Source organism: Bufo gargarizans, chromosome 3, assembly GCF_014858855.1.
Source record: "Bufo gargarizans isolate SCDJY-AF-19 chromosome 3, ASM1485885v1, whole genome shotgun sequence".
Classification (NCBI taxonomy): Eukaryota; Metazoa; Chordata; class Amphibia; order Anura; family Bufonidae; genus Bufo; species Bufo gargarizans.
Genome location: NC_058082.1, coordinates 193,813,425 through 193,832,067, shown reverse-complemented (window position 1 = coordinate 193,832,067; position 18,643 = coordinate 193,813,425). Strand labels below are relative to the sequence as shown.

General features: G+C 47.6%; 1 protein-coding gene across 3 annotated transcripts in view; it reads left to right on the top strand.

The window, feature by feature from the left end:
* Positions 1-18,643, top strand: part of TUBGCP3 (tubulin gamma complex associated protein 3) — a 127,666-nt gene that overhangs the window by 103,045 nt on the left and 5,978 nt on the right. For all 3 annotated transcript variants that reach the window (XM_044286034.1, XM_044286033.1, XM_044286035.1), the window contains 3 exons: positions 46-177; positions 5,337-5,477; positions 6,503-6,619. In XM_044286034.1, coding sequence (XP_044141969.1) covers positions 46-177; positions 5,337-5,477; positions 6,503-6,619 — 390 coding nt within the window. The remainder of the gene's footprint in view (positions 1-45; positions 178-5,336; positions 5,478-6,502; positions 6,620-18,643) is intronic.

Genomic DNA, 18,643 nt, shown 5'->3' with positions numbered 1-18,643 from the left:
TGTGTCTTCTCAATAAACTGGCGATTGTCCTCTTGGATTCCTTAGGTCCTGGAATGTTCTTGGGATGAGTTGTGGAATAAAGTACAACAAGCGCAGGACTTGGATCACATCATTGCTGCTCACGAAGTGTTTTTGGATTCCATAATTTCTCGTTGTCTTCTAGACAGTGAATCGAGGGTAAGCTGACTTTTATAAAAACCCTACCTATTTTAGATAACAGATTGTAGGTTTCCATAACTTTTCTGTGGGTTTTCCATTGAGACTTTTATGTTCTGAGATCACTCGTCTGCATACGGGTTCATTGTTTCTCTGCAGCAGATCATTTCAATGGCTTTTGTGATGTGATATCATAGTCCAGTTAGAAACTGCTGTATCTTGTATGATGACAGATTTACATTAAAGGCAGCATATTATTCACTGCACAAAGTCTTAACGCAGAGTACAGCGGACTCAGTTATGTATGTTCATTATGGAAGCACTTGCTGTGCCTTCTTCCACACCTCTTACTAGTGACTGATGCATTGCCATGTGTCTGTATATATACACAGCAGCTGGCAATCACTGAGTACTCTAAACCAGTGGTGGCCATAGGGGGCACTCAGAGCCCTCTGTGTGGGCTGTTTGTAGGGTTGCCACCTGTGCACTATTACTGCTGAACGTTTGCAGCCTCTTCTGCTTGTGTTAAATAAATAAATAAAACTCGCCTCATCCATTTGTCCTCGCCGTGGGGAACACACACTGTTCAGTGGATGCGCAGGACAGAACATGCGCTCCAGCGTGAAGACATTTCACGGCATTGACTGGAAGCAGCAGGACCTGCAAAACGTTCACTGCTGTGCGATCAAATGGATGAGGTGAGTTTTATTTTTTGCACAAGAAAAGTGGGAAAGGAAGCATTAATAATACTGTGGCCTCTAATGGAGGCATTATTAATACTGGGAGCCACTAATGGAGGAAAAATAATACTAGGGGGGTATTCATTTTACTAAGGGACACTAATGGGGCCCTTATTAATACTTGGGCCACTGATGGGGTATTATTAATACTGGTTGTCACTATTGGGGCCTTATTAATACAGGGGGCCACTACGGGGGCATTATTAATACAGGGGGCCACTTATGGGGCATTAATAATACTGGGGGCCTTATTAATACTAGGGGCCTTATTAATACTGGTGGCAACTAATGGAGCATTATTAATATTGGGGGTCACTAATGGTTGCCTTATTAATACTGGGGGCCACAAATGGGGTCCTTATTAATACTGGTGCCACTGCTGGGGCATAATACTGGAGGCCACTAATAGGGCATTTTTAATACTGAGACACCAACGGGGTTAATCATTTTACTGGGGCCTGTGTTAAGCCACACCCCTACAGCTTAACTTGGCTGGTATTTTTCAGTATTAAAGTTAAAGTGCCATGTTGGCACTTTGCGATAATTAAGTGGGTTTTTCGGTTGCAGTTTGGGCACTTGGTTTCTAAAAGGTTCGCCATCACTGCTCTAAACTATGGCCCTGATTTACCATGCCTTTAGTCGCAGCCTCATTCCTGGAGTAAGAAAACTGGAGTAGCTTTTCTACATAAAAGGTCGAGGTAAATCAAGACTGGTGCTTTCTGCGCCAGTCTTGATATCCCCTGCATGATGATGTCGGATGATGTGACAAAATTTTATGACAAAGTGTACACCTATCCTCCTGCAGTCCGTGCACCTAACCAGAAATCTACGACAGCTCAGAGCTGCAGTAGATTTGTGGCTTCATTTACGCCAGAAAACTCGTAAATGAAAATAAATGTATCGCTGTGGCTGGCCACGCCCCCTTCCACACACATCGCACCTGCCACTTTTTAACAACACTTTTCAGTAAAAAGGAAATAAGGTAAAGGAAATGATAAATCTCTCCCAATGTGTTAGGTTTAAGGATAAGACAAATTTATCAAATAAACACAAGACATTTGATAAATGTGGCATAAAGTGCGCCAACACAGACTCCAAATATTCTCCTTATGATAAATCCCCCAATGAGTCCACTGTGTTCTGTGTGAGGCTCTATTAACCAATCAGCGCAATTATTTCTGTGTGTTATTTGGGCTAATAGTGCAATGGACTTACACACTGAGGAGCGTTCCTGTCGGGCTGCTCAGCCATGATGGAATATCATAAACAGGATCATATCATTTCCATCTACTGTAAAGCAGTGTAATGTTTATTAAGGCCTCACAACCCCTCCATCAGTAACCTGTCCTAGAATATGACCAGTACTGGTTGCCTCCATTGGCAGAGCTGCCAATGGGGGTGAGGAGGTGGGGCGTCGCTACACACTATGCTTTGGCATATGCATATACTACACACTGAGGAGCATTCCTGTCAGGCTAATCAGCCATGATGGAATATCATAGGCCTGATCACATCATTACCATCTACTGTAAAGCAGTGTAGTGAGGCCCCACACCCCCTTCACTCCCTCAGACAGATCTGCAAGTGGAGGCAACCAGTCCTGCTCACATTGTAGGAAAGGTTGCTGGTGGCCATTTTAAATAATTCCAGGAGAACCCTTTTAAAATGGGTATGGAGGAGCCAATTCTAAGATTTGCTATGAAGCCGTATGTACTATAGTTATAGAAATTTTAAAGGTGTTTCAAATTGGGCAGAAACTAGGTTTTGGCGATATCAGAAATATTCCCCCCTGATAACGATATTAAGAAATGTATCGCGTTAACAATATATATCGCGATAAATACCCATTTAAAAGAAAAAAAAGACTTGGTCACAAGGAGACGATATACTGTATGGGGGCCACAAGGAGACGATATACTGTATGGGGGCAGCCACAAGGAGACGATATACTGTATGGGGGCAGCCACAAGGAGACGATATACTGTATGGGGGCAGCCACAAGGAGACGATATACTGTATGGGGGCAGCCACAAGGAGACGATATACTGTATGGGGGCAGCCACAAGGAGACGATATACTGTATGGGGGCAGCCACAAGGAGACGATATACTGTATGGGGGCAGCCACAAGGAGACGATATACTGTATGGGGGCAGCCACAAGGAGACGATATACTGTATGGGGGCAGCCACAAGGAGACGATATACTGTATGGGGGCAGCCACAAGGAGACATTAAACTGTATATGGGGGCCACAAGGAGACATTACACTGTATGGGGGCTGCAGCCACAAGGAGACATTACAGTGTGGGGGCTGCAGCCACAAGGAGACATTACAGTGTGGGGGCTGCAGCCACAAGGAGACATTACAGTGTGGGGGCTGCAGCCACAAGGAGACATTACAGTGTGGGGGCTGCAGCCACAAGGAGACATTACAGTGTGGGGGCTGCAGCCACAAGGAGACATTACAGTGTGGGGGGTGCAGCCACAAGGAGACATTACAGTGTGGGGGCTGCAGCCACAAGGAGACATTACAGTGTGGGGGCTGCAGCCACAAGGAGACATTACAGTGTGGGGGCTGCAGCCACAAGGAGACATTACAGTGTGGGGGCTGCAGCCACAAGGAGACATTACAGTGTGGGGGCAGCAGCCACAACAGGAGACATTACAGTATGGGGGCAGCAGCCACAACAGGAGACATTACAGTATGGGGGCAGCAGCCACAACAGGAGACATTACAGTATGGGGGCAGCAGCCACAACAGGAGACATTACAGTATGGGGGCAGCAGCCACAACAGGAGACATTACAGTATGGGGGCAGCAGCCACAACAGGAGACATTACAGTATGGGGGCAGCAGCCACAACAGGAGACATTACAGTATGGGGGCAGCAGCCACAACAGGAGACATTACAGTATGGGGGCAGCAGCCACAACAGGAGACATTACAGTATGGGGGCAGCAGCCACAACAGGAGACATTACAGTATGGGGGTAGCAGCCACAACAGGAGACATTACAGTGGGGGCAGCAGCCACAACAGGAGACATTACAGTGGGGGCAGCAGCCACAACAGGAGACATTACAGTATGGGGCCAGCAGATACAAGGAGACATTACAGTATGGGGGCAGCAGCCACAACAGGAGACATTACAGTATGGGGGCAGCAGCCACAACAGGAGACATTACAGTATGGGGGCAGCAGCCACAACAGGAGACATTACAGTATGGGGGCAGCAGCCACAACAGGAGACATTACAGTATGGGGGCAGCAGCCACAACAGGAGACATTACAGTATGGGGGCAGCAGCCACAACAGGAGACATTACAGTATGGGGGTAGCAGCCACAACAGGAGACATTACAGTGGGGGCAGCAGCCACAACAGGAGACATTACAGTATGGGGCCAGCAGATACAAGGAGACATTACAGTATGGGGCCAGCAGATACAAGGAGACATTACAGTATGGGGGCAGCAGATACAAGGAGACATTACAGTATGGGGGCAGCAGCCGCAAGGAGACTTTACAATATGGGGGCAGCAGCCACAAGGAGATATTACAGTATGGGGGCAGCAGATACAAGGAAACATTACAGTATGGGGGCAGCAGCCAAAAGGTGCTGCCACCCCCTCATGTCTTATGGCCACCTGTGTGACCTGCCTGCCACCACCATACAGTAATTCCTTCTTGTTGATCATGTCATGGGGGAGGGACTGATGATGGCTCATTCCCTGCAGGCAGCCATGAAGGACTGAGTCAGACAGGGCTGCACCGCACTCGGCGCAGTAGATGACATATAATTGGGGTCATCTGATAGACCGAGACATTACACCTTTAATCGGGGCCGGGACCGTCCGGCAGCTGTAATAATATAAGGTCTCTCTCCGCAGGCGAAGTGAATTTTGTAGGGGTCGGACGGCGTGGGACTAAGTTCAGAGACTTTCCCGCCACTCGCTCCTGTACTGCGCTGCTCAGCCTGAGTGGCCTCGCCCCGGCGTCATCAGATTCCGACATTAGACGTCGGAGGGCGGAGACTGCACCATGGGAGCCAGCGAGGAGGTGTCTGGGCAGCAATTGGTATGCAATGATGCAGGGGCGGGCGGCCGTGGACACAGTTTTTGAAGCGGTCAGCGCACATGACAGCTTCGATGACATTACAAAATACTGCGGTTATTAGGAAACAGCGATATCGCCATATCACTGTTTCTTAATACTGCGGTATACCGCCAACACTGGTATATCGCCCAACCCTATCAGGAACTGACCAAAATGGAAAATTAAAACAGTCTTTCAATATAGTTCCATTAGAAATTGTCCCTGGGCTTATGTCTACCCCAGCACTTTAAACGTTGTGGGTGAAGATGGCTGTTAACGTAACTATTTGCTTTTAGGTACTGACCACTAACTGTGCTGTCACATTAACACGTATGTCTCTCCTCAGGCGATGCTAAATCAACTTCGTGCGGTGTTTGACCAGATAATCGAATTCCAGAATGCTCAGGAAGCCATGTACAGGGCGGCTCTGGAGGAGTTACAGAGAAGATTACAATTTGAGGAAAGGAAAAAGCAGAGGGAGACTGAGGTAACGTGTCAAACTGCCCAGTTTCTGCATTTATTTCACATTTTCCGTCAGACCTTTATAAAACGGGACACAGCCCACACTTACTATTGTGGCTGCACTTGAATTCTGACATAAATCACATTTTTTTGCGCAGTTTTGCATTTTAGAAATAATTGTGAAGCAAGTAAGCTAAAAGAAATAATCTACTGTATCTCATCTGCCAAACGGGTGTGTCTTCTGGGGAAAATGACATGGCTTTGTTGGGAAGGGTTATGATGCCTCACTTTCAACCAAAAAATAGGCTAGAGTTAGAATAAACAGTTTAAAGGTTCTCCAAATGTAGGGCCACATTCATCTCAATGACCGACAGCCCCCATACAATTGAAGGGGACTGTTTTTAACATCTTTTTCTCAGAAAGGCGTCAGTAGGGAAAAAAAATAAAAAAATGTTAAAAATTGGACAGTTAAACAGACTTTTTTTTTTTTTTTTTTACACTGTTGTGTGAATGTAGCCTAGCAATGAACACTGAACAACCAACCGTTTCTATTGAGTTAATAGAATGCATCTGCGGCTTGCATGACCGCTCAGTTCTGTTTTGCGTAATGGATGCCTCATCTGGTCGCAAATGGGGTCTCAGCACTAAAATTGCTGGCAGGCGACGCTAGGGAGGCTCGTCCCCCTCCCTGCCTGCCATTGGCTGCTCCCCCCCCAACACTGGATGTTTTCATCTGCACACGAGGAGAAGCTGTGGTGCAGGGAGCCAGTTGAGTATAATTAGTGTGAGGGGCCCAGGCATATTTGGGAAATTATTTAGTCTTGGACAACCCCTTCAAGGTATTAAACCATCGCAGCAGTACCCCAGCCGTCGGATAGAACTGGGCTCCTGTGGTGATCATGTGGCCTTTGCTCCTGTACATGAACGATCATCTTGCCATGCATGTAAATGTGAAGTAAATACATATTTAAAGAGCATATAAAAGTATATACATTATATATAGTTAACGTTTCTGTTACCTGGTTTTATAAACATGATTTATTTCTCTAGGGTGAGTGGGGAGTTACAGCTGAAGAAGAAGATGAAGAAAGCAAGAGAGTTTTGGAATTCCAAGAATCAATACCAAAAATGCGTTCACAATTGCGAATTCTTACTCATTTTTATCAGGTAAGGAGACGTCAAAGCACAGAGTCAGAGAGACCATTTTTTAAAATATAGAAACCCTTTCATAACCATGTTTGCAAGGTGTTTTAAAAGTGTTATCCCACAAAAATATTGAATATATGATTAATGGGGCTGATGGAAACAGCCGAGTATAATGCTCAGAGGGTTTCATCAGCTCCTTTGACTTTAAATGGAGTGGTTACCCATTTTCTCCTGAATATGGCAGCACCCTATATGTGGCTGTAAACTGCTATATAGGCCTACCTCAGGGCTCAGAAGGAAAGGAGCGCCATATACCTTTTGGAGGGCAAGTATTGCTGGAATGTTTTTTGAGGGCCATGTCACATTTGAAGAGGCCCTGAGGTACCCCTACATTGGAAACCCCATCGGGGAAACAAATGATACCATTTTGGAAACTACACCCCGCCCCCAAGGAGTTCTTTGACTCCACAAGACTTTCAAAGAATTTAGAAACACTAGTCTGTAAAAATAGTAAATTATATTTTTGCCAATAAAATGTTGCTTTGGCCCCAGTTTTTTAATTTTCACAAAGATTATCAGGAGAAAAATGACTCCAACATATGTTACACATTTTCTCCTGAATACAGCAACACCCCATATGTGGTCGTAAACTGTTGTATGAGAACGAGAGCCATATGGATTTTGGAGGCCAGATGGTTTTCGAGTGCCATATCTCAATTGAAGAGGCCCTGAGGTACCTTTGCAGAGTAAACCTCCAAAAAGTGACAAAGGCATTTCATAGAATTTATAAATTTTATGAAAAATTACATTCTTGCCAATAAAATGTTGCTTTTGCCCCAGACTTTTCATATTTTTTTTACAAGGGGTAACAGGAGAAAAAGGACCACACAATTTGTTACTCATTTCACAGCAACACCCCATTTGTGGTCATAGACTGCTCTTTGGGAACACTTCAGGGTTTAGAAGAGAGAGCACCATGTGTGTTCCAGGCCTAGTTTGGTGGTTTATACAGCATTGGCCAACAACTGCAGAGGCTGTAAGGTTAAACAAAAAAAAGAAACCTCACACACAGACCAGCAGCACAATGTGTGAGGACATCGTGCTGCTGCTGTGGAGCGCTAGCGGCTGAATGGTGGAGTGAGGAGCTTTACCATTACAATCAGCTGTGCAGTGGGCCCCTGCACTTGCTCACACCGGCCCGATGACTGTGAGAATAACAATGACAGTTGCCTATGAGACTGGGGGTTTGGCTGCTCTCTCTAAACCTCTTTTAGTCAGCATTGACTGCAGCATCTAAGGTGTTTTCACTGATGCGGGCGTTTACAGCAGGGGCCTGACTGTCAGTAACAGCCGGGCCCCTGCCACTGATTGGACAAGCACAGCTCCTGTGCCTACTCGGTCAGCATGTCATACATGTACGCTGCGTATCGGGAAGGGGTTAAGGCCCTTATGCACAATAGTGTATTGTTGGTGAAATCCACAGTGTGGCAAGTTTGGGTGGCATTCTAATGTGTATGGGGAGCTCCCAACGTTTCTGTTGCGGGAGAGAAGGATCAGGCAAAACCGGAATACTTTTGCCCAATCTTTATGTTCTCTCTTGACCCGGTCGCTACCAATGCCATATATGTATGGCGCTGGAGCGATGTGTAAACATGGCGCCCGCTCGCACGTGCAGCGGGTGCCATGGCCGGCAGATCTCTGCTGTTTCAAACAGCAGAGACCTGCGGCTAATTGCCGTCAATAATGCCGATCGCGGTAATTAAAGGCTTTCGATGCCGTGATCAAGTGAAATCACGGCATCTAAATGCGCAAAAACCCGGAAGCTCGCATGCTCTGTGCAGCCAATGTGGGTATTTGTAATTGTGCTGAACACTGTAAGCCTTGCTGAAGAGGCTTTATGTGTTAATGCTACAATTCTTATTTTGGCCACCTGATGGCAGGCCAGGATAAGAAATTAGCAATTTCTAGTGTAAATCTCATTTTAAAAATCCCTGATAGAACAAAATCAAAATATATAGGCTTTTTTATATGCTCATATATGACCTTCAAAATCATCACAAAAAAAATATGTAATTTATAAAAAAAAATAGTTTAAATCACCCCCCTTTCCGTATAATTAAAAAATAAATACCTAAATAACAATAAATATAAACATTATGGGTATCATCGCGACTGAAAACACCCATACTATTAAAATGTTTGTAAAAATTTCCAATACGGCGAATGGCGTAATGGGAAAAAAAAGGGTCCAAAATGGAGATAAAATGTGATCAAAAAGTCACGCGTACTTTATAATGGTATCAATGAAAACGGCAGATCGTCCCGCAAAAAATGAGCCCCTAAACAGCTCAGTAGACATAAGTATAAAAAAGTTATGGGGGTCAGAATATGGCGATGTAAAAAATAAAAGTATCGGTTTAAATTTATTTTTACACTATTTAGACATAAAAAGCTATAGAAATGGGGTATCGCTGTAATCGTACTGACCCAGTTTTGCCACAAACGAAACGCCGTTTGCCAGTTTTGCCACAAACGAAACGCTGTGGGAACAAAACCCGTAAAATGGTAGATGAATTACGTTTTTTCCCCCAATTCCACCAATTTAGAATTTTCTTTTACAGCTTTCCACTACATTTTATGCCATAATTAATGGTTGCATTAGAAAGTACAACTTGTCCCGCAAAAAATAAGCCCTCCTACAGCTATGTGACCGGAAATATATATAAAAAAGTTATGGCAAAATAGGAATGAAAAATAAAAATGCAAAAACGAAAAAACCTCCGGTATCCTAAAGGTTAAGATAGGTCATTGGCAATGGTGTATGGGCATCTACTCATGTTAAATTTAGTGCCTCTTTAGACACTTCTGTTTAAGTTTATACCATCTGTTTGTTAACTTACTTTGTGACAAATCTTTGCGCGGTTTTGGCACATGTTGACATGTCTTTAACCCCTTAAGGTCCCTGAGATTTAACATTTTTTTGCTGGCTTCCCATAGTCCTAACTTTTTTAAATTTTTCCATTCACATAGCATTTTGCGGGACACGTTGTACTTTCTAATGGCACTATTTACGGTTGCCCGGTGACATCACCGGCACTGATTGGTGGTATTTAGCGCTGATTTAGCCAGTAAAACAGCTAGGGCAGCGTAGGGTTGGACGATATCAAAAATATTCAGACGATAACGATATTAAAATTTTTTATCGCGATAACGATATATATCGCGATAAATACCCGTTTAAAAGAAAAAAAAAACACAAGGAGATGTTATACTGTATGGGGGGCCACAAGGAGACGTTATACTGTATGGGGGGCCACAAGGAGACGTTATACTGTATGGGGGGCCACAAGGAGACGTTATACTGTATGGGGGGCCACAAGGAGACGTTATACTGTATGGGGGGCCACAAGGAGACGTTATACTGTATGGGGGCAGCCACAAGGAGACGTTATACTGTATGGGGGGCAGCCACAAGGAGACGTTATACTAGGGATCGACGGATTATCGGATTTACCGATATTATCGGCCGATATTCAGGATTTTGAACGTTATCGGTATCGGCATTTATTTTGCCGATATTCCGATAACGTCCTGGGAACACAGATCGCGCTGCTGACAGCGCTCTCCGTGTTCCCTCAGCAGCAGCACAGGGGAGAAGGAGCAGTGTCTCCTCCCCCTGTGCTGCTGCTGCCGCTCCAGCCAATGGGGGGACAGGGGACAAGAGGAGGGGAGGAGCTATGGCCACTGCGCCACCAATGAAGCTTAATCTCACATTAATTCATATACAGGAGGCGGGAGCTGGCTGCAGGATCACATAGCCGGCTCCCGGCCTCTATGAGCTGTAGCTGCGATCTGCGGTAGTTAACTCCTCAGGTGCCGCGGATCGCAGCTACTGCTCATAGAGGTCGGGAGCCGGCTATGTGATCCTGCAGCCAGCTCCCGCCTCCTGTATATGAATAAATTAGAGATTAAGCTTCATTGGTGGCGCAGTGCGCCCCCCAGTATCAGACATTGGTGGCGCAGTGCGCCCCCCCTCCCCCCCAGTATTAAGCAGTGGTGGCGCAGTGCGCCCCCCCAAGCCCCCCAGTATCAGACATTGGTGGCGCAGTGCGCCCCCCCTCCCCCCCCAGTATTAAGCAGTGGTGCGCCCCCCCCCCTCCCCCCCACCCCAGTCGCAGTGCGCCCCCCACAGGATTCCCTCTCCCCTGCTCCTCCGATCGGAGCCCCAGCAGTGTAATGCTGGAGCTCTGATCGGTTACCATGGCAGCCAGGACGCTATTGAAGCCCTGGCTGTCATGATAAGCTCCATGCTGCTGTGTGCACAAAGCACAGAGCAGCAGGGACAGTGTGAGCTCCTATTCACCCTGATAGATCTCTATCAGGGTGACTAGGACAAGGGTTCTAGTCCCTAAGGGGGCTAAAAGTTAGTTTAAAAAAAAAAAAAGTAATAAAAATAAAACACCAAAATATTAAATATAAATGAAAAAGAAAGATTTACAAAAAAAAAATAAAATACACATTAACAATAAACATTAATTTTCAGCAGATTTGTGGGAATTTTAATTTTTTTTTCCCAGAATATCGGTATAAATTATCGGCTATCGGCCTGAAAGTTCACAAATTATCGGTATCGGTATCGGCCCTAAAAAATCAATATCGGTCGATCCCTACGTTATACTGTATGGGGGCAGCCACAAGGAGACGTTATACTGTATGGGGGCAGCCACAAGGAGACGTTGCACTGTATGGGGGCTACAAGGAGACGTTGCACTGTATGGGGGGCCACAAGGAGGCGTTGCACTGTATGGGGGGCCACAAGGAGGCGTTACACTGTATGGGGGGCCACAAGGAGGCGTTACACTGTATGGGGGGCCACAAGGAGACGTTACACTGTATGGGGGGCCACAAGGAGGCGTTGCACTGTATGGGGGGGGGCCACAAGGAGGCGTTATAATAAAGTCTTATGGGAGCGAGGAGGAGGGAGAGCCGGGGCGGCCGCTGCGGGAAGTAGTAAGTTTATAACTTTGTCATCAGACAGAACGCACTAGTGAGGCAGCCGCAGGAAAAGTCTCTCCAGAGACAGTACTCACACAGTACTCACACGGCGCCCGGCACTGGTGGGTGATGATGTCAGATGGTGGGTGGAGACTTGACTTAGGGAGGCGGAGCAAGAAGGAGGCAGGCCAGGAGCGAGAGGAAGAGCAAGGTGCAGGGGCGGGCGGTAAGTGATCAGTCAGTTCCTGAAGGCGAGTTGTTAGAAGCGGGCGGACGCACGTTTAGAAGAGGTCAGCGCACAATGTGCGCTGACCTCTTTGATGATGTCACAAAATACCGCGGTATTTAGGAAACGGCGATATCGCCGTTTTTTTAATACCGCGGTATATCGTGATACCGGTATATCGCCCAACCCTAGGGCAGCGCTAAAGCCCGCCCACACTGCCGGGCGGAAGTTTTATTGAAAACAAAAGAGCCTGTCCCCTGCGCGATCTAGCGCAGGGCAAGGGAGCGCATCGGAGCATGAGCATGGCTACCTGGGTGAAAATAAGGGTATGTCCGGGTTCAGCTCTGAACCCGGGCAACCCCTTTTAGATTTAGCATATATTTGTAATTTCAACTACTTCCGTATTTGGTTTTAGGATATTAATGGTTCTGTGATAAAAACCTACATCAGAGATCTATATACCTTGACTAGAGTTGAGCGAACACCTGGATGTTCGGGTTCGAGAAGTTCGGCCGAACATCCCGGAAATGTTCGGGTTCGGGATCCGAACCCGATCCGAACTTCGTCCCGAACCCGAACCCCATTGAAGTCAATGGGGACCCGAACTTTTCGGCACTAAAAAGGCTGTAAAACAGCCCAGGAAAGAGCTAGAGGGCTGCAAAAGGCAGCAACATGTAGGTAAATCCCCTGCAAACAAATGTGGATAGGGAAATGAATTAAAATAAAAATTAAATAAATAAAAATTAACCAAAATCAATTGGAGAGAGGTTCCATAGCAGAGAATCTGGCTTCCCGTCACCCACCACTGGAACAGTCCATTCTCAGATATTTAGGCCCCGGCACCCAGGCAGAGGAGAGAGGTCCCGTAACAGAGAATCTGTCTTCATGTCAGCAGAGAATTAGTCTGCATGTCATAGCAGAGAATGAGGCTTCACGTCAGCCACCACTGCAACAGTCCATTGGCATATATTTAGGCCCAGCACCCAGGCAGAGGAGGGAGGTCCCGTAACAGAGAATCTGTCTTCATGTCAGCAGAGAATTAGTCTGCATGTCATAGCAGAGAATGAGGCTTCACGTCAGCCACCACTGCAACAGTCCATTGGCATATATTTAGGCCCAGCACACACACAGGCAGAGGAGAGAGGTCCCGTAACAGACAATCTGGCTTCATGTCAGCAGAGAATTAGTCTGCATGTCATAGCAGAGAATGAGGCTTCACGTCAGCCACCACTGCAACAGTCCATTGGCATATATTTAGGCCCAGCACACACACAGGCAGAGGAGAGAGGTCCCGTAACAGAGAATCTGTCTTCATGTCAGCAGAGAATTAGTCTGCATGTCATAGCAGAGAATGAGGCTTCACGTCAGCCACCACTGCAACAGTCCATTGGCATATATTTAGGCCCAGCACACACACAGGCAGAGGAGAGAGGTCCCGTAACAGAGAATCTGTCTTCATGTCAGCAGAGAATCAGTCTTCATATCATAGCAGAGAATCAGGCTTCACGTCACCCACCACTGTAAGAGTCAATTTTCATAAATTTAGGCCCAGAACCCAGGCAGAGGAGAAAGGTCCCGTAACAGACAATCTGGCTTCATGTCAGCAGAGAATCAGTCTTCATATCATAGCAGAGAATCAGGCTTCACGTCACCCACCACTGTAAGAGTCAATTTTCATAAATTTAGGCCCAGAACCCAGGCAGAGGAGAAAGGTCCCGTAACAGACAATCTGGCTTCATGTCAGCAGAGAATCAGTCTTCATATCATAGCAGAGAATCAGGCTTCACGTCACCCACCACTGTAAGAGTCAATTTTCATAAATTTAGGCCCAGAACCCAGGCAGAGGAGAAAGGTCCCGTAACAGACAATCTGGCTTCATGTCAGCAGAGAATCAGTCTTCATATCATAGCAGAGAATCAGGCTTCACGTCACCCACCACTGTAAGAGTCAATTTTCATAAATTTAGGCCCAGAACCCAGGCAGAGGAGAAAGGTCCCGTAACAGACAATCTGGCTTCATGTCAGCAGAGAATCAGTCTTCATATCATAGCAGAGAATCAGGCTTCACGTCACCCACCACTGTAAGAGTCAATTTTCATAAATTTAGGCCCAGAACCCAGGCAGAGGAGAAAGGTCCCGTAACAGACAATCTGGCTTCATGTCAGCAGAGAATTAGTCTGCATGTCATAGCAGAGAATCAGGCTTCATGTCAGCCACCACTGCAACAGTCCATTGGCATATATTTAGGCCTAGCACACAGGCAGAGGAGAGGTTCATTCAACTTTGGGTAGCATCGCAATATAATGGTAAAATGAAAATAAAAATAGGATTGAATGAGGAAGTGCCCTGGAGTCCAATAATATATGGTTATGGGGAGGTAGTTAATGTCTAATCTGGACAAGGGACGGACAGGTCCTGTGGGATCCATGCCTGGTTCATTTTTATGAACGTCAGCTTGTCCACATTGGCTGTAGACAGGCGGCTGCGTTTGTCTGTAATGACGCCCCCTGCCGTGCTGAATACACGTTCAGACAAAACGCTGGCTGCCGGGCAGGCCAGCACCTCCAAGGCATAAAAGGCTAGCTCTGGCCACGTGGACAATTTAGAGACCCAGAAGTTGAATGGGGCCGAACCATCAGTCAGTACGTGGAGGGGTGTGCACACGTACTGTTCCACCATGTTAGTGAAATGTTGCCTCCTGCTAACACGTTGCGTATCAGGTGGTGGTGCAGTTAGCTGTGGCGTGTTGACAAAAGTTTTCCACATCTCTGCCATGCTAACCCTGCCCTCAGAGGAGCTGGCCGTGACACAGCTGCCTTGGCGACCTCTTGCTCCTCCTCTGCCTTGGCCTTGGGCTTCCACTTGTTCCCCTGTGACATTTGGGAATGCTCTCAGTAGCGCGTCTACCAACGTGCGCTTGTACTCGCGCATCTTCCTATCACGCTCCAGTGCAGGAAGTAAGGTGGGCACATTGTCTTTGTAGCGTGGATCCAGCAGGGTGGCAACCCAGTAGTCCGCACAGGTTAAAATGTGGGCAACTCTGCTGTCGTTGCGCAGGCACTGCAGCATGTAGTCGCTCATGTGTGCCAGGCTGCCCAGGGGTAAGGACAAGCTGTCCTCTGTGGGAGGCGTATCGTCATCGTCCTGCCTTTCCCCCCAGCCACGCACCAGTGATGGACCCGAGCTGCGTTGGGTGCCACCCCGCTGTGACCATGCTTCATCCTCATCCTCCTCCACCTCCTCCTCATCCTCGTCCTCCTCGTCCTCCAGTAGTGGGCCCTGGCTGGCCACATTTGTACCTGGCCTCTGCTGTTGCAAAAAACCTCCCTCTGAGTCACTTCGAAGAGACTGGCCTGAAAGTGCTAAAAATGACCCCTCTTCCTCATCCTCCTCCTCCTGGGCCACCTCCTGTTCCATCATCGCCCTAAGTGTTTTCTCAAGGAGACATAGAAGTGGTATTGTAACGCTGATAACGGTGTCATCGCCACTGGCCATGTTGGTGGAGTACTCGAAACAGCGCAACAGGGCACACAGGTCTCGCATGGAGGCCCAGTCATTGGTGGTGAAGTGGTGCTGTTCTGTAGTGCGACTGACCCGTGCGTGCTGCAGCTGAAACTCCACTATGGCCTGCTGCTGCTCGCACAGTCTGTCCAGCATGTGCAAGGTGGAGTTCCACCTGGTGGGCACGTCGCATATGAGGCGGTGAGCGGGAAGGCCGAAGTTACGCTGTAGCGCAGACAGGCGAGCAGCGGCAGGATGTGAACGCCGGAAGCGCGAACAGACGGCCCGCACTTTATGCAGCAGCTCTGACATGTCGGGGTAGTTGTGAATGAACTTCTGCACCACCAAATTCAGCACATGCGCCAAGCAAGGGATGTGCGTCAAATTGGCTAGTCCCAGAGCTGCAACGAGATTTCGCCCATTATCACACACCACCAGGCCGGGCTTGAGGCTCACCGGCAGCAACCACTCGTCGGTCTGTTGTTCTATACCCCGCCACAACTCCTGTGCGGTGTGGGGCCTGTCCCCCAAACATATGAGTTTCAGAATGGCCTGCTGACGTTTACCCCGGGCTGTGCTGAAGTTGGTGGTGAAGGTGTGTGGCTGACTGGATGAGCAGGTGGAAGAAGAGGAGGAGGAAGCCGAGAAGGAGGAGGTGGCAACAGGAGGCAAAGAATGTTGCCCTGCGATCCTTGGCGGCGGAAGGACGTGCGCCAAACAGCTCTCCGCCTGGGGCCCAGCTGCCACTACATTTACCCAGTGTGCAGTTAGGGAGATATAGCGTCCCTGGCCGTGCTTACTGGTCCACGTATCTGTGGTTAGGTGGACCTTGCCACAGATGGCGTTGCGCAGTGCACACTTGATTTTATCGGATACTTGGTTGTGCAGGGAAGGCACGGCTCTCTTGGAGAAGTAGTGCCGGCTGGGAACAACATACTGTGGGACAGCAAGCGACATGAGCTGTTTGAAGCTGTCTGTGTCCACCAGCCTAAATGACAGCATTTCATAGGCCAGTAGTTTAGAAATGCTGGCATTCAGGGCCAGGGATCGAGGGTGGCTAGGTGGGAATTTACGCTTTCTATCAAATGTTTGTGAGATGGAGAGCTGAACGCTGGCGTGTGACATGGTTGAGACGCTTGGTGACGGAGGTGGTGGTGGTGGTGTTGGTGGTACATCCCCTGTTTGCTGGGCGGCAGGTGCCAACGTTCCTCCAGAGGCGGAGGAAGAGGCCGAGGCGGCAGCAGCAGAATAGGCCGAGGCGGCAGCAGCAGAAGAGGTAGCAGGGGGAGCCTGAGTGACTTCCTTGGTTTTAAGGTGTTTACTCCACTGCAGTTCATGCTTTGCATGCAGGTGCCTGGTCATGCAGGTTGTGCTCAGGTTCAGAACGTTAATGCCTCGCTTCAGGCTCTGATGGCACAGCGTGCAAACCACTCGGGTCTTGTCGTCAGCACATTGTTTGAAGAAGTGCCATGCCAGGGAACTCCTTGAAGCTGCCTTTGGGGTGCTCGGTCCCAGATGGCGGCGGTCAGTAGCAGGCGGAGTCTCTTGGCGGCGGGTGTTCTGCTTTTGCCCACTGCTCCCTCTTTTGCTACGCTGTTGGCTCGGTCTCACCACTGCCTCTTCCTCCGAACTGTGAAAGTCAGTGGCACGACCTTCATTCCATGTGGGGTCTAGGACCTCATCGTCCCCTGCATCGTCTTCCACCCAGTCTTGATCCCTGACCTCCTGTTCAGTCTGCACACTGCAGAAAGACGCAGCAGTTGGCACCTGTGTTTCGTCATCATCAGAGACATGCTGAGGTGGTATTCCCATGTCCTCATCATCAGGAAACATAAGTGGTTGTGCGTCAGTGCATTCTATGTCTTTCACCGCTGGGGAAGGGCTAGGTGGATGCCCTTGGGAAACCCTGCCAGCGGAGTCTTCAAACAGCATAAGAGACTGCTGCATAACTTGAGGCTGAGACAGTTTCCCTGGTATGCATGGGGGTGATGTGACAGACTGATGGGGTTGGTTTTCAGGCGCCATCTGTGCGCTTTCTGCAGAAGACTGGGTGGGAGATAATGTGAACGTGCTGGATCCACTGTCGGCCACCCAATTGACTAATGCCTGTACCTGCTCAGGCCTTACCATCCTTAGAACGGCATTGGGCCCCACCATATATCGCTGTAAATTCTGGCGGCTACTGGGACCTGAGGTAGTTGGTACACTAGGACGTGTGGATGTGGCAGAACGGCCACGTCCTCTCCCAGCACCAGAGGGTCCACTAACACCACCACGACCATGTCCACGTCCGCGTCCCTTACTAGATGTTTTTCTCATTGTTATGGTTCACCACAACAACAAATATATTATTTGGCCCAATGTATTGTATTCAAATTCAGCGGGATATAAATTTGAGGCCTAGTATTTAGGCGCTGGGTGACCGGTATGGATTTAGTGACAGAATTAGACTTGGAAATGCACAGAAGCGTGTGTGTGAAGTTATTCTGAATGACCCTATGTGCACCTTCAATATTATATACCCTTTTAGGGATAGATTTCAAATAGCTCTGATATAGCAGAAACCACTAAATTATGAAATTGCTAAATTGGGAATTGTACTTCAACCCAGAACAAAAAATGTGCTTTGACGGACACTAAATATCTTGCCCAGCAACAACAGTACAGCGGTGGGTAACGAGAGATTTAGAGGGATTTAAATTTGAGGCCTAGTATTTAGGCGCTGGGTGACAGGTATGGGTTTAGTGACAGAATTAGACTTGGAAATACACAGTAGCGGGTGTGTGTGAAGTTATTCTGAATGACCCAATGTGCACCTTCAATATTATATACCCTTTTAGGGATAGATTTCAAATAGCTCTGATATAGCAGAAACCACTAAATTATGAAATTGCTAAATTGGGAATTGTACTTCAACCCAGAACAAAAAATGTGCTTTGACGGACACTAAATATCTTGCCCAGCAACAACAGTACAGCGGTGGGTAACGAGAGATTTAGAGGGATTTAAATTTGAGGCCTAGTATTTAGGCGCTGGGTGACAAGTATGGGTTTAGTGACAGAATTAGACTTGGAAATACACAGTAGCGGGTGTGTGTGAAGTTATTCTGAATGACCCAATGTGCACCTTCAATATTATATACCCTTTTAGGGATAGATTTCAAATAGCTCTGATATAGCAGAAACCACTAAATTATGAAATTGCTAAATTGGGAATTGTACTTCAACCCAGAACAAAAAATGTGCTTTGACGGACACTAAATATCTTGCCCAGCAACAACAGTACAGCGGTGGGTAACGAGAGATTTAGAGGGATTTAAATTTG